The sequence below is a fragment of the Desmodus rotundus genome, chromosome 9, assembly GCF_022682495.2.
Source record: "Desmodus rotundus isolate HL8 chromosome 9, HLdesRot8A.1, whole genome shotgun sequence".
NCBI lineage: Eukaryota > Metazoa > Chordata > Mammalia > Chiroptera > Phyllostomidae > Desmodus > Desmodus rotundus.
The window spans coordinates 48413683-48436797 of NC_071395.1; the positions used below are offsets into that span (position 1 = coordinate 48413683).

The following is a 23115-nucleotide window of genomic DNA, read 5'->3' on the forward strand; positions in this document are numbered from 1 at the left end:
TGCATGGAGCATATTTATACATATTTTTCAAAAGAATCGTGCCCTGGTTGGTGTGGCTCAGTGGATGGAGCAGCGTCCCGTAACTGAATTGTGGGTTTGATTCTCAGGGCACATGCCTGGGTGGTGAGTTCATCCCTGGTTCAGGTGTGAGCGTGTGTGACCCACCCTGGTCCAGACACATGATCCCCAGCATGAACCCCCAGTCCGGGTGCATAGGAGCGCAACCAGTCGATGCTCTCTCCTATCAAGGTTTGTCTTCCATCCTCTCCCCTTTCCTCTCCCCCTCCCTCTCTCCCTTTCTCTTCTCTCTGCATCTAAAAAAGCAAAGGAAAATGTCCTTTGGTGAGGATAAAAAAAAAGAACATCATGTTACATAAACCCTGCAGCAACCTGCTTTCTTTTCCCTATATAACACATTTTTATTTCATAAGCATGGGCTCACTTTTCTTTTAAAATTTAACGACATATTGTGGACCTTCTAATCCACGCAGATGTCCACCAGTTCCTTTTGGGTTGGAACATTATTCCGTGGTGGGGTGGACCGCCATTTTTCAGACCATTCTGGTTGGAGAACATCACAACCCGCAGTGAACAGTGACGTATGATACACCTGTGCTGCCGGAGTTTTTATTTCAGTTGGGTAAGTTGGTAACAGTAGAGACCACCATAGTTACTTTTCTTGTTAATTCCTCCCCCTTCATCCAGGGTCAATGATCTTAGTTTAGTAACCAGTCCCCTCTCACGGGACACTGGAGTTGCTTCTCACGTATTTCAGTTACATGAGGTGATTCCAAGTCTTATTTTAACCCAGTGGATTTCAACTGGGGGTGATTTGGTCCCTCAGGGAGATTGGGCGATGTCCGGAGACGTTGCTGGTGATCATGGCTTGGGGTGGGTGCTCTTGTTACCGAGTGGAGTCAGGATGCAGCTAAGCACCCTACAGGACACAAAGTGGCCCTGTAACAAAGAATGACCAGGCCCCAAGGCCCACTGTGCCCGCATCAAGAACCTCTGTGCCTAGTACCATCCAGCCTCTTAGGGACATGAGCCTCTTCTTTGCGGCATGAAGTGGCTTCCTTTGCTTCAACATTTCTCTGATTAAGACATAAATTCTCAGGCTCTGCCTCCAGATTGAAGGGGTCAGAAGCTTATTGGTGGTGCATGGGAATGTGAATTTCATTTTGAATGCCCCGCCCTCACATCTAATTATCCAACTCAGATCTTTCCTTTTCCCCCTTACCCTCCAGGAGAACTGCATTCTTCCTTCTGCAATGTTCCACATATACACTGTTTTAATGTTACTTTTAATTGAAAAGTGATTCATGTTCATGGAAAAAACCTTCGGTTGGTCCATTGGCTTATTGTCTTAGCTTGTGGTGGCTGCACGAACAAACTTCCGCACACTTAGTGACTTAAAACAACGCCCATTTATTCTCCCGTGGTTCTGGGGGCCGGAAGTCTGAAATCCCTATTGCTGGGCACAGTCATGGTGTCAGCAGGACTGGCTCCTTTGGGAAGGTCTAGGGGAGAATCGGAGTCCTTGCCGTTTCCAGTTCTTTGAGAACTAATTGTTGGCGTTCCTTGGCTCGGGACGCCTTCCTGAGTCGCTCCAACCTTTCGCTTCCGCCGTCACATCTACTTTTTTTAAATCCTCACCTAAGGACATTTTTCATTGCTTATAGAGAGGGAGGGAGAGAGAGAAACATCGATGTGAGAGAGAAGCATTGATTGGTTGCCTTCTGTACACACCTGGACTGAGGATTGTAGGCACCCAGGCTGGGGATCATATATGCCTGGACCAGGTCTTGAACCCACAACCTAAGTATGTGCCCTTACCAGGAATGGAACCCACAACCTCTCAGCTATGGGACAATGCTCCAACCAACTGAGCCACACTGGCCAGGGCATCATATATACTTCTTTCATTCCTCTTGTAAGGACCCTTGTGATCGATTACATTTAGGGACAACATAATAATCCGGAATAATCTCTGTGTCATCTCAAGATCCTTAATTTAGTCCCAGTTGCAAATTTCCCTTTGCCATTTAAAGTAACACTCACAGGCTCTGGACAACAGGACACAGGTCTCTTGGAGGAGGGTGCACTGTATAATCTACCACATTCACCCCCCAACATGGCTACAGTTAATTGTCTGGCTCCATGGATGTATCATCATTTATTATGCAGCATAACAAGTTACTCTGGGAAAGAGAAACCGCTTGAGGTCTTTTAACAGGACAGGAGTTAATATAGGAAATTGCAAGGACTCAATTCTGCCATTGTAGCATGAAAGCAGCCACAGACTGAACTGAATGAATGAATGAGCACAGTTGTGAGTTAATAAAATGTCATTTAGAAAGGCATGCAGTGGGCCAGGTGTGGCCCAGGGGGCCTAGCTTGTCAGATTCTGGTGCAGAGGAGCAGGACCTGAGCTGGTCCTGTAGGAATGACTTTGTAGAACTGGCTCTTCAGGGGAACTGAGACTCTCCACAATCATAGAAGGTGTGAAGTCAGAGGGGTCCTTGAAACCTCCAGCTTCAGGCACTTACACTGCATCTGTGATGCAAGAATAGGATCCACACTGCTTTTCAATGCCCACCAAGGCTGGCTGCTGGCTGAGTGAAGGGGAGGAAAAACCAACATAACGCCAATTCCTTTTTTCTTCTAAAGTCCCACTGGCGCCTCTGGCTGGTGGACCCAAACACGTGCCTGGCTCCAGGGAAGTCTGCAAACACGGCAGCAGCTTTGCAGCCTCTGCCCGAAAAGAGGTTGGGTGGGGACGTGGGCTGCTGCCTACCCACCACTTCCTTCTCATTTATTACTGTACAGTATGGGGATGGTAAGAATGATTGTGTAATTGTAGGATGCCTAATCATAGAAGCTATTACATGTAATTGCAGGATTAGGAGCAGAGTAATTATTATGCAGTGTAACAAATTACGTAATGAAATGTAAGTTTACAGAGATCACGAATCACATAATTGTGTTACACCCTCCAGGAAACTGAGTGACGTTGTCTGGGTGATCTTTCCTGGCGCGTGGCTTAATGGAAAGGCACGAATGCGTGGGGGTGGGGGTGGGGCAGATTAAGAGGTGGGATGGAGAGTGGGAGTATGGGTAAGGCTGGGGCTGGGTGAGAGTGGAGGGTGGGGTGAGCAGGAGGATGGTGCTGGAGTTAGCTCAACATTGAGAGAGGTGAGGCAGGGAGACTGAAGAAGAATTGACTAGGCCAAGGGGTTGACAGATTATGGTGCATGGGCCAAATCCAGCCAGCCACCGGTTTTTGTTGTTGTTTTTAAATTGAGGTCAAATTCAGATAAAATAAAATTAGCCATATTCAAGTGTACGATCTCATGGCATTTAGTACATTTATGTTGTTGTTCCACCAGTAGCCCTATCCAATTCCAGAACATTTTCATCCTCCCAAACTGAAACTCCGTCCCCATTAAACACTGACTCCCATCCCCCTTTCCATTCCACATTCTGTCTCAGTGACTGACTCCTCCATGGACCTTACAGAAGTGGAGTCACACGGTATTTGTCTTTGTGTTTGGCTTATTTCCCTCAGCCTAATTTCTTCAATGTTCATCATTCTGTAGCGTGTATCAGAATGTCCTTCCTTTTTCAGGCTCGATAATATTCCACTGTGTGGATGAAGCACCTTTCGTCTATCCATTCGTTCTTCAGTGGACATTTGGGCTGCTTCCACCTTTTGGCCATTGTGACTAGTGCTGCTGTGAACATGGGTGTGCGAGTAACTCTTTGATACTCTGCTTTCATCATTTCCCAGAAGGAGAATTGCTGGGTCACGTGGTAATTCTATTCTTAATTTTTTGAGGAACCTCCACACTGTTGTCCACAGCAGCTGCACCATTTACACTCCCACCAACAGTGCAGAAGGGTTCCAGTTGCTCCACGTCCTTCCTAGCACTTTTTAAAAAAAATAGTGGCCATCCCGATGGGTGTGAGGTGGAATCCTCAATTTTTTTAATCCTTAGCTTCCTGCTTATTATTATTTTTAATTATTTGTTTTTTTATTTTTATTTTTAATCCTCACCCGAGAATGTGTTTATTGATTTCAGACAGAGAGAAAGGGAGAGAGAGAGAGAGAAAGAGAGAGAGAGAGAGAGGGAGAGATACCAATGTGACAAACATCGATTGGTTGCCTCCTGCATGCGCCCCAACCAGGGACTGAACCCACAATCTGGGTATGTGCCCTGACTGGGAATCGAACCCGCAACATTTTGGTGTTCGGAACAACCCTCCGGTTAACTGAGCCACCTGGCCAGGGCTATTTTTTATTCATCACACTTATGCACCTTCAATTATCTCTGTGGGTGTATCTTGTGGCTGTAAATATGCACGGCCGGTTTTTGGGCTTTGTAAATGTGGTCTCATGTTCTTTGATGCCTTCTGGGACCTCCTCTTCTCACTCAGCATCGCACTCGCAAGATTCGTCCGTGTCAATTGTCGGAGAAGAACCTCAGGTGTAGAGAATGCAGAGACACCTGTTGCTGGTCCGTAGCTGCAATGCCGAGACCCAGAAGGTCAGAGCTAGATGGTTTCTCACAGCACAGCAAGCAGTGTGTGCCTCGGTCTTCAAGCTCCACGGGTGGCGTGACGGACCCCACATGGGGAGGGACACGGTGCCAAGGACTGAACGCACTTTGTGGCAAGCAGCAAACAAGCCAGCTCCCCTCTGTCAGGGAGCGAGCAGTTACGCCGAAGTCACACTGTAGGGCGCCCTTGTCTCGTTAGGGAAACGGCTGGGTCTCAGGGAAAAGATAAGGGCTGCGGTCTGGCACAGCCACCAAGGACAGTCAGTGACACTCAGGGCCTCTGGCAGGCTGCCCCTTTTGACATCATGCAGACAGCTGTTGTTCTTCTGTTTTTATTTTTTATTTTAATTTTTAAAAGGATTTTATTTATTTTAGAGAGGGGAAGGGAGGGGGAGAAACATCAATGTGCGGTTGCCTCTCATGCGCCCCTTCTTGGGGTCCTGGCCTGCAACCCAGGCACGTGCCTTGACTGGGAATCGAATTGGCGACCTTCTGGTTTGCAGGCTGGCACTCAATCCTCTGAGCTACAGCAGCCAGGGGTGTAGGTCATCTACTTTTATAGCTGTATAATCTTCTTGTGGGAAAATACCATGACACTGAGGCTGCTTCCAGTCTTTCTGCCCACGTGCAAGTCTTCAGCGTGGAATTCCTGAGTCATAGGTAATCCCTGCGGTTTAACTGCTGTTTGTTCCACTTTTAGCCCTTTTTGCTTTTATTTGCTACCAGAAGTACTCATGGAACTCACTCCCAGTGGTGGATCCCATGGCCTGGCTCTGGCCACTCTAATACAGAAACAGCCCAGATCTTCGGAGGAGAGTCCCTGGGTTTACCGTGAAACCCTGAGCTGAGTGAGACTGTTTCTGCTCCCTGGTGGGATGGAAGATCAAAACAGAAATTAAATTTAGCTGTAGAAAAATGAAGTTTCCATCCTTTGCATCTCCAAGTTTATAAAATGAGATTCTCACCTGCTACATCAAAACAAAAAAAATCCCAGACACACACAGATTTGAGGGGGGTGCCCTGGCTTTTTTGTTCTTCTTTGTTTGAGCTAAGAGCAACCGCCCCTCCAGGTCCTGGATTCAAATTCTGCTCCACCCCTTCCACAAAAATCTCACCTCTCTGGGACTCTGTTTTCCTGCTCTGTGAATTGGGACAATGCTACCTGTGGATAGGTTGGTTCGTGGGCAGAAAGCATGTTCAACAGTCTGCGTGTAGTAGGTGGTATGTGAGTATTTTTGCGTTTCTGGGAAGGCAAATCCACCACCATGGGTCTGAAGCTGGGTGCTTTTTCTTTTTTTTAATGTTTGCTGTTAATAAAATATTTTTACAGAGACCAAAAAGTCAGAATAGTGCAAAACATCTCAACATCATGCATTCATGATCACTTTTCGTGGTTTTAAACATTTGTTCCAAGTCACGTATTTACAGAGAAATGGGGGCACCTGCGCAGATGCTGGACCAACGGGATGGAATTAAAACAGTGTTTGGATTTCACATTTGCAATCACATGCTAAGAGAAAGGTACATAGAGGAAGAACCTCTCTGGACTGGGTGGCAGGTTTCAAGGTCAGAGGGGCAGGGCCAGGGGTGGGGTCTGAACCCACCCCCACCCCACTGTGTGGCTGGGGATGCTTGGGGAACCCGACGCCTGTGACCTGTGCCTTAAAAGAGCCACTATGGCTGGGTAGTGGTGAGGGGATGGGAATGGGTCTTACTCAACACTGTCAACTTGATTTCTTTCTTAAAAAAAAAAAAAAAGGCAGAGAAAAGCAACACATGTCAGCAAAGACAACTTTGGTCCTTAACAGTTCATAGGAAAGGATGTCCAGGGGACAGATGGGGCGGTGATACAAATCAAGTCCCCAGCAAGCTCCCCTTCCTTTGCACCCAGACAGCAGAGTCTGGGGTGACTCCAGGATGTCCCCACTCTGCCCCTCCCTCAGTGTCCCCATCTGCAAGATGGACAGCGCAGGGGGTGGGGGTTGGGGACGGTAAGGTCTCTGAGGTCCCAAGGATTTCTAGTTGGGTGTTAAGTATTTTTTGCATCTCTGATGGGGGTGTGGTGAGGTTTCAGGCTCTGGTGCCTGGGTCAGAGGGATTGGGGACATGGCCAGGTACCTCCTCATTTTGGGTAAATCCTTCTAGGTGAGACTAGTGACAGCCAGAAGAGTGAGCCCCTTTTCCTTCTAGGTCCCCAAGTTTGCCATTTCTCCTGTCCCTCCCCATCTCTGATTCTCTCTCCATCTCATGATCTCTGTTCCCATTGGGATGTGATCAAACTCTCCCAATTTCTTACCTTCTCTCCCTCCTTCTCTTTTTGTCGGTGTGCTTACTCTGTCTCTGTCCCTCCTGGGGAGGGGACTGGCTCTGTCAAAGGTGTTCCTCAATGTCTTACTTCTTTACCTCATCAGGGGCCTACTCTACTGCATCCTTCCGACTCATGGAAAACTGGGGCCAGCTCCTCACAGGAAGCGAGTCCCACTGCAACCCTGAGACCCCACCAGGGTTCAGAACCCTGGCTTCCCCAGGTGAGGTGGCAAAAACCTAGAGGTGTCATCCCAGGTCCGGCATGGCATACACTTGCCGGGCAGCCTCAGGGAAAGCCCTGCTTCTCTTTGAGCCTTGTTCCAATACAGAAACTTCCTGATTTTAAGTCCTTCCAGCTCCTTGGATTCCTCTCCTGTCTCTTCCATGCCCTCTCTTGTCCTCTCTCCTCTCTGTCTTGTGACTCAGCCACAGTGTGGCTGAAATACCTCCTTTGTGCCCAGATCTGTGTGGGAAGGGAAGGCTGATAGGGATGGTCACGGACAGATACACATGTGGATGTGTGGACACATGGCGATGTCCCCCACGACATAATTCACCCAGGCATACCTTCTGTCATCTCTGTGCTTAGCCTGTGTGGGCCTTGAGAGGCCTCAGACAGCAGTCTGGGGAAAACAGAGGTTGTCACAGACACCTCCAGTCCCATGGCTTCTAGGACAGAGTGGGGAAGTCCTGAGGGGAGCAGTGACAATTTTCTACAGGAGGAGATACTTAATGATGAGTTTTGAGTGATGAGAGAGTTCGCATGGAAAAGAGGGAGGAAATTTCCAAAGCACATGCCTGGGGTGGTGCTGGGGAACCCTACATCCTCCCCCTCTAGAGTTTCCGGTCTCTTTCTGCTCTTTCCTGTCTGAAAAATTCTGGTAGAGGAAAAAGAAGTCGGGGGTGGAGCTGGGTCCAAGAAATCCCAAGTCCTCACTTGTTGGCGGGAGGTCAAGAGTTCTCAGGGTATCCCCCATAGGGTCCTGTGGAAAGGGCTGAGGGCAGCCAGAGGTGAGGGGACAGTGGGACCCTTGGCCCAAGGCCCCCATCCCTTGTATGGTTGGGGGAGGTCCCTTGTAGGGGGTTAGCAGCAATTGGGAGCACTGTCGGTCATCCGATCTCAGCCCACCCTTGGATGTGGCACACAGGCCAAAGGGAGTGGGGACAAGGCATGGCACTGGGACCCACAGCAACTCTCAGGGCCTCAGTTTTGTCATCTGTCAACTGGGTGGGTTGAACTCCATGATACGAGGACTGGGCATGGTGGGGTGGGGTTTGGGCGCCCGAGGGCGCATGTGCTTTTGAAATCCCATCTTAGGCCCTCTTCCCATTTATTTTTTGCACGAACATAAAAAGGGACTCGGGTATTCCGAGGCCCTCCAACTTCCATCCTAGTCTCTCCAGCCCCCAAGACCACCCCAGACCGCCCACACCTTGCCCAGGGCCCGCCCCTCGAGGGAGCTTAGAGTTCCATACTTGGCAATTGGTCTTGGGCCCCAGGGGTTGGGGACCCGTCTTATGGCTTTTCCATGGGACAGGAGGCAGGGGACCAGAGCCGAGGGACCTGGCCTCCTCCATAAAGGGCGGGATTCTCCCATCCTAGCTCGAAAGGCCACGTAGGCGCTGCGGGCGTTGCTTCAACGAGGGGATGTGGCTTTTTCCTTCCCCGCGCCCTGGCGCGTGGCCTCCCGAGGGGGCGGGGCATCGTCCATTCACAATTCCCCAGAGCCGGAAGCTAAGTCAAGGGTGCAGGCGCAGATCGCCCTCTGCGCAGAACCCGGAGACATGCACTCAGAAAGGTCCCGCCCCGCCTTCCTTGCACAGGCGCAGTGCTGCCCACCCGCGCCACAAGCGTTAGGGCGCAGGCGCTGCACCGCCCTCCTCGGCGGAGCGCGTGTCCGACTTGAGCTTGACGAACTCCTTGGCTACCTCGTCGTTGCTGCGCTGCGACAGGATACGCAGCACCGTGAGGCCCGTGTCGTCCATGTGGATGCGGCGGCCGAGGGGCAGCCAGCAAGCGGCGCTCCCGCGCTGGACCAGCTCACGTAACTGCAGCACGGCCAGCCCTACTGTGCGGTCTTCACGAGCAAAGCAGTAGTCTTTGACACACACCTGCAGCTCGTAGCACTCGGGGCCCGCTTCCGCACTCAGCGTGCTACGGAGAGCGAGAAGTCAGGGTAGGTCCCACTCACCTGCCAGCCCCGCTCTTACCAATGGCTCCGTCCCACGCCAGCCCCTCCCACTTGGCCAGCCAAGTGGCCCAGTCCCCCGTGCCCAGCAACACCTATGCACAATCCTTCTATTTTCATCCCCTCCTACTCTAGGCCCGCCAGCCCCTGCCCAAGTGACTGGCCCTACAGCCCTTCGCTGGGCCATGTCCACACCAGCTGACACCACCACCACCACCACCACCAAGGAATGTCTCTGGCCCTCTTCTAACAGACTGGTTGGCTGTGGTCCTTCAGGAGCTCCCACCTCTCCCCAGCTCTGATGCCCTCTGCACTAATGTCCTCCAAGAACAGCCCCCAACGTTACCCTGCCCAGTGAGGTTCACACCTCACCCAAAAACCCACCCATGTAACTCCACCCCCTCTGTACACTGTGATCAGACTTATTTATGGCCCCCAGGGTCTGTGCTCTCTAGATGCCTTGACCAAGCTCACAGCTGCCGACCAGGAAGCCCATCTAGATGTGACTCCACACACCCCAGTAACATGCACCCCCATACCTTGGACCAAGTCACACTCCACTCCTGTCCCCAGCAGCAGACCCCTCAGATGACCTGCCCCAGCGAACCTGACAAGGCTCACTGCTGACTCCATGAGTCCTCACCCCCACGCCCCTTAACCAGAGTCTCCAGCCCCAGAAATGGCCCTGACCCACACGTCCCTCTGCCCACACTTCCCCTCACCTTCCCAAACCCTCATCATGATGTTACATCACATTTTATGCCGCTCCCCCAGACCTGCCTGCCACCAAGGTCGTCAGCTCCATCTTGGTGTCCCCTGACTGATGTCACTCAGCAACAACGCTGAGTTGCTGCTGTTCCCAGCACACCCACCTAGGACATGACCCCTCACATTCCTGCACCCAGGAACCACTGGCTCATCAGACATCCCTCCTGTCTAGTGGGCTAAGGTTAGCCCAGCAAATGCCTGCTCCCCAGAGCACCCCAGACTCACAACTGGAAGCTCTCATTGTACTTGGGAGCCCAGCTGTTGTTCTTGGATTTGGTCGCAAACTTGCGTTTCTTGTCACTGAGATGGGGCCCAATGATGTTGACTTCAATGAATGGACGGAAAATGCCAGAAGTCTGCCACTTGAGGTCATTGGCAGCCACCACTATTGGAGGAAGAGGAAGGGAAGAATCTTGTCAGGTTCCCTCAGAATGGGGTTGTGGTTTTCAAAGCCTGTCTTAAAGACTACATTTCCCAGCATGCTTCTGAAGCTAAGTATGGCCATGTGACTAAGTTCTGGCCAATAAGATGTGAGAGAAAGTGACCAAACAACTTTCTGTGGCTTAAAAGGGAAAATGCCTTAAACTTTTTCCTCCAGCTGCAGGCTAGGATACTGGTCAGCCTGAGTTCTTTGGGACCCTATAGAGGAGGAAAATACATTAGGGATGAAAGTGCCACAAAAGATGGCAGAGACCTGGATCCCCAATTTTGTGATGTCTCAGCATCAGCTCTGGGCCGATTGTCATTGGGAGTCACCTTAGAGAAAAATGTATTCTATCTGTTTAAGCCACTGTTATTCTAGACCTTGGCTAAAATAGCCTGACCTGTGTTCTAATTTACAAAAATAAAAGTCAATGAAAGAATACCAGAGCTGAGAGAGAAAGTAGAATTGAGTCCTGTAACACTTTTTGCACCCCTGGATTCAGCTGTGCCTGAAGGTGGTTTACTTCTGGAATTTTCAATTTTATGAACTTTTTTTTTTTAATGGAAAAAGTTCTTCTTACTAGAGACAAGAGTTTGGTTTATTTTTTAGAACCTAGTACATCCTGGCTGAGGTGCTGCTCCTCCCACCTCAGGCTGCTCACCTTTCACTGTGACCTTGTGTTCACCGGTTCCTGGATGAGTGAAGAGCTCAACGTGGAGGGAGACTTCACCTACAGGGTCTTCCACACCAGAGCCTGGGTGGGGCAGGGGAGAATGTTTGGTGTCAGCTCCATTCTTTCCCACCCACCAGAAGGGACTTGGACTGTCTCCCACCTACCATGTGCTGGCGGCACCAGGTCAACAGCCCTGACAGGGTGGCACCGAGGATTGGCTGGGGTGGTAGGTGCTGTTGGGGAGGTCAAGAATCCAGGGCTCAGGCCTTTCACTGCCTTGCTCTGTGATCTCAGGTAGATCTCTGAACTTCTCTGATCCTAATGTGTCTGCTTCCCACTTTTGTCTTTCGACTGACCTCCGTGAGGTCAAAACTCATCTTCCTCTAATACACCATCTCAGCAGCATCTGACACTCTGGCTTCCTGTGCCTCAGTTTCTCCTCTTGGCTGCAACAATGCCACACTCTCCAAGTCCTCATCCTACACACTAGTCACTCCTTACCCTCTTTTATCACTTCTTCCGCCTCTGTCAATCCTCAAACGGTTGGGGCATCCTGTATCCCAGGCCTTGACCCCTTTCCTTGTCTTCACTTCCTCCCTAAGTGCTGGAACATCAGAAGATCCCACCAGCTCTCCCTTCAGAGTCTGTCCAGTGTGTCCTCTACCTCCCTAGCCTGCGGTCTCTGTGCCAGCCCGGCCCCCCGTCGCCCTGCTGGACTATTGCAGTAGACCCTCCTCCGAGCCTCTCTCAGCGCACCAGAGGGAAAGCCTGTTAAGTTAGAGCACATCCCTTCTTTGCTCAACACCCTCCCATGTCACCTGGAAGTAGTCAAATCCTTTTTGTGACCTGCAGTGTCCCTCCCGATACATCTCGCTATTACCTGTCTTGCCTCACTTCCCTCCACTCTGACACTTTCTAACTCTGCTCCAACCACAGGGATTTCCTCTTTTATTTTCCCTGCCCCCACACCATTCCTCTTCTAATAGACAATCCCAAGCTTCCATTAAGAAATGCTCTCACCCTCACCTCAGACCTTGTGGCTCCCCAATCAGAACGTTCCTTGCCCATGCTGCACTGATTGGCTGAGGGATGGTCATGTGAGTCAGACTGGGCCAGTAGGAGTTAGCTCTGGGGCTTTGGCTGTAAGTGTTAAAAAAAAGTTTTTCTGTTTCTCAGAAGCTAAGCTGGCAAGGCTGTCTCTGCTCAGCGAGGGGAGAGGCCACCCAACAGAGGTCTCAGAAGAGACCAATGACCAATGGCATTGTCAAAGACTCTAGATCCAGCTATTCCTGATGATAGTCAACCCCTAGTCTTGTAGTTCCACAGCTAACAAATTCTCTTCTCTGCTTGAGTCAGCATGAGGTGCACTTCTGTGTCTGGCCAGCACAAGCATCTTGATTGATTTTGCTGAGGATCATTGAAGGGCAGCTTAAAAAGTTCTGTCCTCATCTCTCCCTCTGACTTTGGAAAGGGCATCCTGTAGGGCCTGGGAACCTGTGACCGCCAGCACGCCCAACCAGGCCCCTCCCCAACCCCCCAGGAAGCACCCTACCCTGGAGCACCCCATGCATGGGGGAGGAACAGGAGGAACATTGGGAGTGGGGGTGGGGAAGGAGAACGGGTCAGTCCAAGGTTGATTCCAGGTCGCTTGCGTGGGGAGGGAAGTGACTGAGGCTCAGGGGGGCATAGAAGCCTGCAGACCCCCAGCACCCCAGTACTGGGGCGTGCACCCCCATCTTTACTGCTACCCCAGGCCACTTTCCTTACCATCTCAGGCTCTCACCCCATCCTCCCCCCACCAGTCATGCTCAGCCTCACCTCCCACCCCCCCTCCCCAGGCTGATGCTTCATTGCAAGCTCAATCCGGGCCAGAATGAGGATGCCAGAGGGGAGTCGGACGGTGGTGGGAGGGGTGAGGGGTCAGACCAAGGCCAAAGCTAGTAAGAAGGGGGAGGGGGGCAGTGCTGTGCGCCCCCCTCCCGTGGTTTGCTGGCTCCAAGAGGAAGGGTCTTTCCTGGGCCTCTCTATGCTTCTCTCAACACCTCCCTCCCCCCACAAGCCCTGGCCTCCCCTGCAGGGGAAGGTTCCTTGGGCAAGTGGCTTCTTTGAGACTCAGCGTCCTCATTTATAGACTGATGGACCCCCTTGCAGGGCGACTGGAAGGAATCTTTGTAAGAATCCTTGAGAAGCATTTGGCACAAGGGCTGGTTTGTAGTTAGAGCCTGAAAAAAAGTTTCCTATGCTAGGAAAAGTGATAGCAAACATAATAATAACAACAACAACAACTAAACATTGCTATGAGCTACTAAATGTCAAAAACTGCCCTAAATTTAATTCATCACATCCTATGAATTAAGATCCTTGACCGTCTCCAGTTTAGAGATGACAAAACTGAGGCTCAAGGGGCTGTCCCTTGCCCTAGGTGCCCAGCCACTGAGTGGCAGAGCTGGGATCTGGCTTAAGAGATACTCTTAGGGAGAAACGGATGCCGACTCAAATCGCTTCTCCTTCCCCACGTGGAACCAGCAAGCCGTCCTTCCCCCTTGTCCACCTCGGTCCCCATAGCCGGTCAAGCCCAGACGTGGCCCGGGACCATGGAGGCGGAAGGACGGGCCTTTTACTAGCCGTGGCTGGGAAGGGCGCAGGCACCGGGCACCAGGCGCGGGCGGGTGACGGAGGCACGTACCCTTCTCAGGATAAATGTCTTCACTAAGGGTAAACCTAGTCCCTTTTCCACCATGGACTAATCGCGGGGGAGGGGGAGAAAGGAGGGAAGGGGGCAGAGACGAGCAATCCAGGGGCGAAGATGGAGGGTGAGTGTGTGTGGGGTGAGCAAGGGGGGCGTGGAGGGGGCGGCGAGTGAGAGGGAGGAGAGACAAGAGAGAGAGAAACGTCAGCTGCAGACGGACAGACGGACAGCTTCCCGCACCGGGGGACACCAGGGACACCAAAAGCAGCAGTGTGGACCGGGCACGAAGCTGAACGTAGAGGCCTGACATCCAGGGAGGGCCCAGGGCTGACTGGGGTGGGGAAAGGCGCCCCCCGCGCCCGCAGGGCTTTGCTCCCTCCACCCCAGCCATTCCCTCCACTGCTGGAACTCAGTCTGGGTCAGCAGCCAAAGTTCTCTCCCTTGTTCGCACAATTAGAGCCAATTTTGAAAAGGGGAGGGTCCCTGGGGAGGGGAGCTAGTCGTATCCCCCAGCTCCAGCTGTGTGTGCGAGCTCAGAGGGACTGGAGCCAGGCAAGAAAAGAGACAGTTAGAGAAATGGGAACTTCCTCTCCCTATACCCTCTCTAGGTTGGGGTCCCACTCATCCCTGGGGCTGTCAATCATTCCTTAGCCCCAGACAATACAGAAGTGCCCTTCTCCCCTTCAACCTTTCATCCAGAGGTCCCTTCCCTGGAACTGCCACTCATCGGCCACAGGAAGTCCCGCCCATGCCATAGCTGTCAATCACTCCTTAGACGCCCCCACTGTTGAGGTCCTGCCCCCAAAGTTGTCAACCTTGTTTGTTCAGGTTGTGCCCCTAGAATCTGTCAATCACCTTGGTCTTTGACATCAGAGGTCCCTCCCCAGAGCTTTCAATCACCTCCTGGTCCTATGACGTCACAGATTCTCAGACGTCAATCATCTCCTGGCCTGGTGACATAAGAGATCCCACCCCCACAAGCTGTGGATTTCATTGGTCGGTGACATCAAGCAGTTCACAAGAGCCAAGGAGCTGTCAGTTTGCCGTGATATCACAGAAGAGATGAGCCAGTGGCAACTCGTGGCTGGGCTAGGTTACCCCTGTGGGCAGGCGGGTGTTCGCCTGGAGCTACCCTGGGGCCCCTTACCCTGGGCCGCCTGTGTCTGCACGAAGGTCTTAATGAGCAGGTCGGTGGCCTGCGTGTAGAGGGACAGGGCGTAGCGCAGGGACTGCAGGTCTGGGCTCTTCTCCAAGAAGGTCTTCTTGAGGCCCACACCGCCCGCGTGGAAGTATTGCTGTGGGCACAGGGTGGGGAAGGTGAGGCCAGAGGCACCCCCTGTCAGCTCATTGTGGTGGACCCCCATGCCCTGTCCTCCATCCCTCTGCCCTCTGCAGCGATGGAAGGGAAGATCCAATGGTCTCCCAAACACCCAAGTCTGGTGCTGCTGCTCCCCACCTTCACTCCTGCCCCAGACCCTCTAGTGGGCTCCCAACACCCTCAGAACAACACTCGTGCCTCCAGCCCCTCACTCGGCCCATTGTGGCTCTAACCCTGCAACCTCCCTGCCTTCTCCCCAGCTGTCTTCCCTAGAACAAGCCTGCCTCAGGGCCTTTGCACTTACTACGCTCACTGGTGGTGGGGCCCTCTCTGCCCCTACCCTGGCCCTTAGTCTTATCTGGCTCCTTGTCTTTCTTTGATCAAGGTTTCAAGGAGCTTTCCTTGACCTCTGCTCTTTAATACGTTGTCCAACTCCATTTCAGCAAAACATTTTTTTCCGAGTAGTTTTCATGCTTTTCATTTCATGGAGACCACAGCCCCTTTCATGCCTCCATATTCTTGCATGGGCTGGGCCCCTGCCTAGAACGCTGTTTGCTTTGCCTTATGAACTGTGCATTCCTCAAAACCTACCTTCGACATGTCTTCTTCCAGAAAGTCCTTGCTGCTCCCTCCCTGGGCTACCCCAACTCCTATCATTCCCTCTACCACACTCTGACCCCACAGGGTTGGGGACGTCCGTATCCACCCATGCCCCCCAGCCTGGGGCTCCTCCGGGCCTTGCCAGAGGGTCATCAGGGAGTGTTTATACATTGAATGAGTTAAGGTGGGTTTGAACCTAGGTCCATGTCCACATCAGCCACACCTTCAGCCTGCCCTACCTGGGATAGGTAGGGGTGGGGCCTCTCACCTTGATGGTGTCCAGGGCCAGCTCAACGACTGCACACTGCTTTGGGGTCAAGCTCTTGGCTTCTTCTCGTACCATGTGGTCCTGGATGGATGGAGAGAGGGGCCAGTGGGCGGAGCAGGCCCTTCATAAGGGATCGGCCTATCTATGGTCCTAATCCTTATAAAACTGTGAGGAGTTAGATAGTGGGTCTGCCTTTTCATCATGGTGTCCCCAGCGCCCAGCATGTGACTGGCACACAGCAGGTGCTCAATAAATATTTGTTGAATAAATTATTTGCACCCTTGATCAAGCTGTGTCTGAAGTTGAACCATGTACATCTTTCCAATACACCAGAACAAAGAAATCGTGCTTAAGCCAGTCTGAGTAGTATTCCTGCCTCATGAGCCTGCAAAGCACGTTACTGTTCTGGGGCTTCTCCCCAAGGAATCCCCACCCTGATTTCCTGCCCCCACCCCTGGCCTCACCTTGAGTTTAGACAGCTGACCCAGCTCCTTGGCTGCATTGAAGATCATCTGGGTTCCCTGTGGGTAGCAACAGACATAGCCAGGTAAGGGTGGGGGTCCTCCAGACCAGTCCCCAAGCCCCTGCTGACACCCTTGCCCTGGACATCTTCTTGGTTCTTGTCCAAAGGCTCTGGGCAAGGCAATGGGTATGTCCTGGAGACAGGTCTGGAGCCTCCCAGGAAGTGCTGAGAGGTGGCGACTTTGTCCCCAGAAATCCCTGTCCTGTGGGGATGTTATCCACCCTCCCACCTCCACCAGGACCCCAGGTTTTGGGGACAGAGAAGAGAAACAGAGAGAGAGAGAGAGAAGGCTGTGAGGGGCGGTGGGTGGGGGGAGCACCAGATGGTGTTTGTAGGTGTGGGTGGGTCTTGCCAGCTCAAAGTCAGAGGGTCTTGAGGAAACCGTGGGATGGGCTCTAGTGAGACCCCCACTACTCACAGGACCATTCCCTCTGTGGGAGGCACTCCCCAGTAATCTGGGGAGTCTGTTAGTCTGACCTTTTAAAGGAACAATCTTCCCCAACAACACACACCTCAATATACTCTTCCCCTGTCCCCCTCCCCAAACAGACATCGTCAAGATGGTGTCCTGGTTATTGTCCCAACAAGCTGAGTGGGCCTGGGTTCAAATACCAGCTCTGCTGTGTGGCCCTGGGCAAGTCACTTAACCTCTCTGAGCCTTAGTTTTTCCATCTAGATGAGGGAAATCATATCCACTTCAAGGTTTAACTGTGACTCTGTCTTTGGTCAATGGTCATTGCTACTACCACTTGATCTAAAGGTCATGGGCAGTGCTGGGGGAGACAGGGTCCAGGCCTGGAAGTCCCATGTCCTGCCTCCTCTGTCACTGTGCTGGGTGACCTGAGGTGTGTCCTAGACCCTTTCTGGGCCTCAGTTTCTTCCCCTGGCTAACAGGGGCACCCCTTGGAGGATGGGGTGGGGCTGAGTATCAATGAGATAAGGAGTTCTACACTACTGGGCCCTGAGCCCGTCTGGGGGCCCTGGGCAGGGAGGGAGCCCTTCACAGCCAGGAGAGGTAGACCTAATTACAGGGACGATCTACCCGCTGACCCATGGAAGCCGCTACTTGTCACCGTCCCGGCTATCCTTGCTCTCTTACTCCTGGTCTGCGATTTCCCAAGGCTGTAATGAGGCACAGTTACTCAGGAGACCAGCTGCTTGAGCCTCAGTTTCCCTTGCCACCCCCTCCTCCCTGCCTGCTGCACCCCTGCCCGCCACCCCTCACAAGGAAGCCAGACAGACAGAGGAAGAAGAGACCGACAGATGGGTTCACAGAACAACCCCAGACGGCACAGACCACAGGGGTGGAAGGAGGCAGGGGGCGGAGTGGGGGTGGGGAGGAGCCAGACAGACAGTGAGAGGTCGGTCTTACATCTGAGTGGCTTGGCAGTTTCGCCCTGCCCTGTGAAGAGAATCAGGTGGAGGTCAGAGTTCAGCTGCTGGCTTGGAGGGTAGTCAGTGGGACTTCCTTGCCCCCTCAAAGCATAGTCCCACCCCCCCAGCCCAAGAGCTCCCTCCCAGGTCCTGGGTCTAATGATGAGCTCCCTCCCCAGCTAAGTACTTTCCCTTGTCCGTTGGTGGGGGCTTGGGGCCAGGCTCCTGGACAGCCAAGCCAGGAGCCTAGAACAAGCCCATCACCTTGGGACAGATGCCTCATCCCATAGTCAGCCTGCCCCAGAGTGGGCCACCTTGGGGAAGGGGAGAAGAGACAGAGCTTGAGGCCTATTGTCTCCCAACTCCCAAGACCTTATCCCGGCAGGCCTGACTCTAAACGAAACATGCTAATAGGTATCACAACTTTGCTCAACACATGGACACTCAGGCACAGAAAGTGAGTGTGCAGAAAGTTTATGCACACACACACCCAGGCTGACGTACAAAGACACACACTTGCAGAAGTCAAATGTTAAAAATACATGTGCATTCCTAAAACTTGCACGTGTGTGCACAATCACCCCCACCCCCAGACCGTCTCCCCCTCCCACAGATGCACATGCATGTGTACGGTGCCTGGCACCTTGAACGTGGCTGGATGAGTGAGTCGGGAGGTCCTACCATCCACGTTCATAAAGTGGAGACCTCAATTGTGTGCACACAGGTGTGCTAGCTCCCGCACAAGTGCACAGCGAGGGCAACTGCTCGTGTGTTGCTACAGCTCCCATCTCTTTACAGTAAACAACCATTAGAACACAAAAATCTGCATAAAAAACACAAAAATCTGCATAAAAAACAACACATGTCTCAGCCCAGGGCAATGGTTCAGTGTCTGGGCCCTTCTCGAAGCCACAGATTTCAGCTGAGCCCAGGCCTGGGATGAGCTCCTTGGGTGCTGTCCTGAGAGGGCGGGAGCTGTACGTGCACACGTTAGCTGACACGTGCACGCGCATCGTAAGCCCTGTCCCTGGGGAATCACCTCATCTCTGCATCCTGGTTGTGAGGGTGCCAGTTAGGACCCCCTCCTCCCCTCCTCGTGACCCCCAGCTGACTGTCCTGCCCACGCACACAGACGCACACACGCACACAGAAGCCCAGACACCGGGGCTCGGGGCCTCAGCACCAACGAGGCCCTCATTACCTTTTCTAATCCCTTGCCATGTTTTCTCAAGAGGGTGCCCTGCAGAGACAATGTCACAGGGTGATCAGCCTGACAAGCCATGTGGGGTGGGGACGCGGGGGGATCACACATGTACTCATGGGGACAGGGGGTAGGGGGCATCTGCACTGCACAGGGGGCTGGTGACTGGGTCGCAAGGGGATGTGTGTGTGTGTTTCTTAACGACCGACTGTTAAAATGTGTGAGGGAGTCAGAAAGATGAGAAAGAGAGGAGAAATAGAAATACAGAGCCAGAGAAAAAGGAGAGAAGTCGCTGCCAAAATATAACCATTTATGTTTGTTGTCTACATGAGGCGCTTGATTCTTGGGTGAACAGGAAAGCAAACAGTCCCGTATTCAGACAGACCTGAATTTGCATACTGACTCTGGCCTCTATTTAACTAGCTGAGTAAATGACTCCTCCCCCGAGTCTCAGCTTTCCTCATTGGCAAAATGGGAATAATAAAATCCACCTTTCTCTAAAGGCGCATGAGGGTGAGCTGAAATTTCGTGCAGCTAGGAGAAGGTCTGGCTTACAGGGAGTCATCAGCGAACATAAGCTCTCTTTGCTTCCTGCCCACAAGCGCATCGTCTGTGGCTGGGTGTGTGCCCCCAGATGGTTACGCTGAAGACCCACACCAAAGCCGCCAAGAGATGAGATGAACTCCTGTAGACTTTTAATTAAGTATTGTAAAAGCTTTGTATTTCTCACAAAGAGGGGGACTCTAAAGTGGTTTTCTTGATTTCTGCCCTGGTATGTGTCTAAATACTACCCCCCCGCCCCCGCCCCACCAAAACAACATCATCAGCTCTAATTTAGTGACCGCTGCCTCCGCTAGTTGCTAGTCGTGGAGATGAGCACTTTAATGCCTTGTCCCATTTGGTTTTGACAACAGCACTCTGACAGTTGCTACAATTAACCACTTTTTCCAGACAAAGAGACAGAGGTTGGAAGGTGAAGTGACTTTCCAAGGTCACAGAGAGAGAGAAAGAGAGAGCAGCTGGGCTGGGATTTGACATCAGGTCTGCCTGACACCAAATCTGTCTCCCACCTGGGTGCTTGGGTTTACGCGCGGTGGGAGTAGGGTGGGTAGGAGTGGTGGAAGGCCTGCCCTGAGCAGCTGAATAGGGTCCTGGGTGGTGAGCCCAAAGGGGAGATCAGAGCGACTGTGCTGACTTTGAACCTCCTAGTTTCTAGAAGAGATCCAGATACCCTAATGGTGTCTGAGCATGGGAGAGGGGGGTATCCCAACTAAGAGACCAGGGCATATGTGAAGGTGCTCGGCCTGGGGTTTGGGAACCCGGAGGTACTGCCTCCATACTTATACTGGGGTGGGGTAGTGGGCGTGACCTCCCTCCCTCCCAGCCCCACCCCCTCCCCATGCTCCACCCCAGACAGACACAGGCACATCTAGACAGGAGGTGGGACAGTGTGGGGGGGCAGTGGGTGAGGAGGGGGCACTGGGTGGGGGACTGCAGCCACAAGGTGGGCCAAGTCCAGACATAGAGCGGACGGACGGACAGACAGACAGAAGGGACTCTACTTACGATCATCTGTCAGCCGTGATGGGGGCCGGGTGGTAGGGAGGGGGGAATAAGTCACCATGAGTCTCCCAGGAAGACCAGGGAGAGGGCGGAGAGGGCACCGAGGGGTGAACCCCATGCCCTAGCCCAGCCTGGATGAGGCAGGGTCGGCTGTGGGAGGTGTAAGCCTCCTACACCATTGTTACCTCTTGGGGAGACCCCACCCATGCTCCCCAAGCCTCCCATGTCCACCCAGGAGTGTCCTCCCACTTTGTGCTGAGCCATCAACCCACATACCAAGGTGTCCAGGCCCCCAATGCCTCCCTGGAGGGATCCATGCCCAGCCACACCCCTCTACAGATGTCATGGTACCCCACTTCCACCCCGCAGCCTGATCCCTGGGGATTACCCTCTCTAGGCTGTTCCCAAAAGGGAAACCCGTTCTTTTCATCTTTGATCTTTGAAGTCCATGGTGTCCACCTTCCTTGTCTCTTGATTTACCCCCTAAAGGACCTCTGATAAACCCAGAGACCCCTATGACTTGCGTGCCCCATAGGTGGCCTTGAGCCCCAAGCTGACTTGTTTTCTGGATGATCTCTGACCTTTGAATGACCTCTTGCTCATGTGGCCTCTAAGTTCCTTAGATGTCATTTGACTCTCCTTGACCTCTTTGACCCTTTGATGACTTTTGACCCATATGTAACCTCTCTGGTTTTCAGCCTCATTGATCTCTGGTGGCTTCTAAGACCCTTGGATGACCCTGATGCCTGGACAACCTCTGAGTCCCAATGCCTTTAGCACCAAGCTCTCTGGGCTCCCACAGGGGAGGTGTCCCAGGTGTCCCCTCTGACCCCTGTGGGCCTCACCGTCTGGTCAGTGAGGGGTGGCAGGACGATGGTCTTCTCCATGGTGTTCATGACCAGCTTCCATAGCTCCTTCAGTACCCTCTTCAGCACTGTCTTCTCACAGATTTTGGCAAACAGAGTCAGGCTGGGGGTGAGGGGCAGGTATGAGAGAGAGTCCAGCTGGCCCCTGACTTGTGGAACCAGGCCCTCCCCCTCAACATATGGGCAAGGTGAGAAAGCATCCAATGAATACGCCAGAGGGCTTGGAGCCTGTACAGGGACCTTGGGTGGTCTGAGGAAGCTACGATGTGGAGAGCAAATGGTGGCTGGAAAGCTCAGCAGTGGCCAAACAGGAAAGGGCCTCAAAGTCTAGGAGGAAGGCCAGAGCCTTAGCATGAGGGCAGTGGGGAACTATGGTGTATTCAAGAGAGAGAGACAAAGACAGACCCTACTGTTTGAAAAAATAGAGTGGGGATAAACTGGATTAGAAGGCAGTATGGAAAATAGGGACTGTGAGGAAGCTGGGGCCATGCTCAAGAGGAAGAGGAAGCAAATTATAGGAAAAGGGCAGACTCGAGAGGGAAAACAAAGAATTCACGATTGGATGTTTGAGCATATTCATCCAGCAACTGAACCCCCCACCCACCAAAACAGCCCCCCCCAACTTCCTTTAATGCTCCTTCCATCTATTTTTCCTTCTTTCCTTCCTTTCTTCCTCCCTTCCTCCCTTCCTTCCATCCATGGGTAGATTAAAAGATAAATGCTAGAAGGCTAGATGGAGGAGAGGTGGATGAAAAAATGGACGGATGAACAAATGCAGATGAATGGATGGACAGATGAATGGATGAATGGGTGGATAGTTGGGTAAGTATTTGGCTGGATGAATAACTTTCAACCAGTTGGATAACTTTCTAACCATTCATCATCCATCCTTTATTCTGCCCTCTCTCCCCCTTCCTTTCATCCATCCTCCCATCTACACTTCCATCCATTTATCCTTATTCTCTCCATTCATCCATCCATCCAGTTATTCATCCAGCCAAATACTTACCCAACTATCCACCCATTCATCCATTTATCCATCCATCCTTTCATCCACATTTCCTCCATCTAGCCTTTTAGCATTTCTTTTAATCTACCCATCTATCCACCTGCCCAACCCTTATGTCATCCATTTATCAGTACAAATACTTACTCACCAATCCCTCCAATCATTTACCCACCCATCTTTCCATCCCTTCATTGCCTCCACCCACCCACTCATCCAAATCATTCAACCATCACCCAGCAAGCATGCTCAAGCATTCTCTCCAGGCCTTTGTCCAGTCTCTGAAGTCCCACCCACGGCCCCTCCCTCACCAGCCCAGTCTACCCAGCCTGGCTCACTTGCTGTCCAGCAGGTCCATGATGGGCTGCAGCACATTGTCAGCATCTTGGGCCACGCTGCTGCAGGCACTGGCTGGCACATTGCCAGTGCCCTTCACCTGGCTAAGTATGTCACCCATCTGTTTGACACACTCCTCAATGTGAGGCTGGAAGCTGAGGGCACAGAGGGGAGGAGCTCAGACCAGACTTCTGGATTTTGGAGAAAGGGCCAGGTTGAGGCCATAAATGCTGATCTGTGGACCTTGACCTTTTATCATCAATGTCAGGGAGCCATGGCATATAACTGAGGAGGGAGCATTCATAATAGCAGAATCTGGCATTGGGCTAAGACACTTACCATTTCATTGCACAGTCCTACTCAGGTACTATTATCATCCCCACTTTACAGATGAATAAACTAAGGCTCAGAGAAGTTAAGACTCAACCAAGGCCACACAGCTAGTAAGCAG

At 52.3% G+C, this 23115-nt stretch overlaps 1 protein-coding gene across 4 annotated transcripts in view; it reads right to left on the reverse strand.

The window, feature by feature from the left end:
• Window positions 1–5689: 5689 nt before the first annotated feature.
• Window positions 5690–23115, reverse strand: part of UNC13A (unc-13 homolog A) — a 56972-nt gene continuing 39546 nt past the window's right edge. For 2 of the 4 annotated variants that reach the window (XM_053911645.1, XM_053911644.1), the window contains exons 33-42: window positions 22667–22819; window positions 21302–21425; window positions 18894–18932; window positions 17691–17720; window positions 16260–16316; window positions 15796–15876; window positions 14757–14904; window positions 10909–11001; window positions 10049–10208; window positions 5690–9021 (exon numbers count right to left, since the gene is read on the reverse strand). In XM_053911645.1, coding sequence (XP_053767620.1) covers window positions 8721–9021; window positions 10049–10208; window positions 10909–11001; window positions 14757–14904; window positions 15796–15876; window positions 16260–16316; window positions 17691–17720; window positions 18894–18932; window positions 21302–21425; window positions 22667–22819 — 1186 coding nt within the window. In that variant the 3' untranslated portion in view covers window positions 5690–8720. Of the gene's footprint in view, window positions 9022–10048; window positions 10209–10908; window positions 11002–13606; window positions 13664–14756; window positions 14905–15795; window positions 15877–16259; window positions 16317–17690; window positions 17721–18893; window positions 18933–21301; window positions 21426–22666; window positions 22820–23115 lie in introns of all 4 variants that reach the window. The other 2 variants (XM_053911643.1, XM_053911646.1) reach the window with 2 other exon arrangements.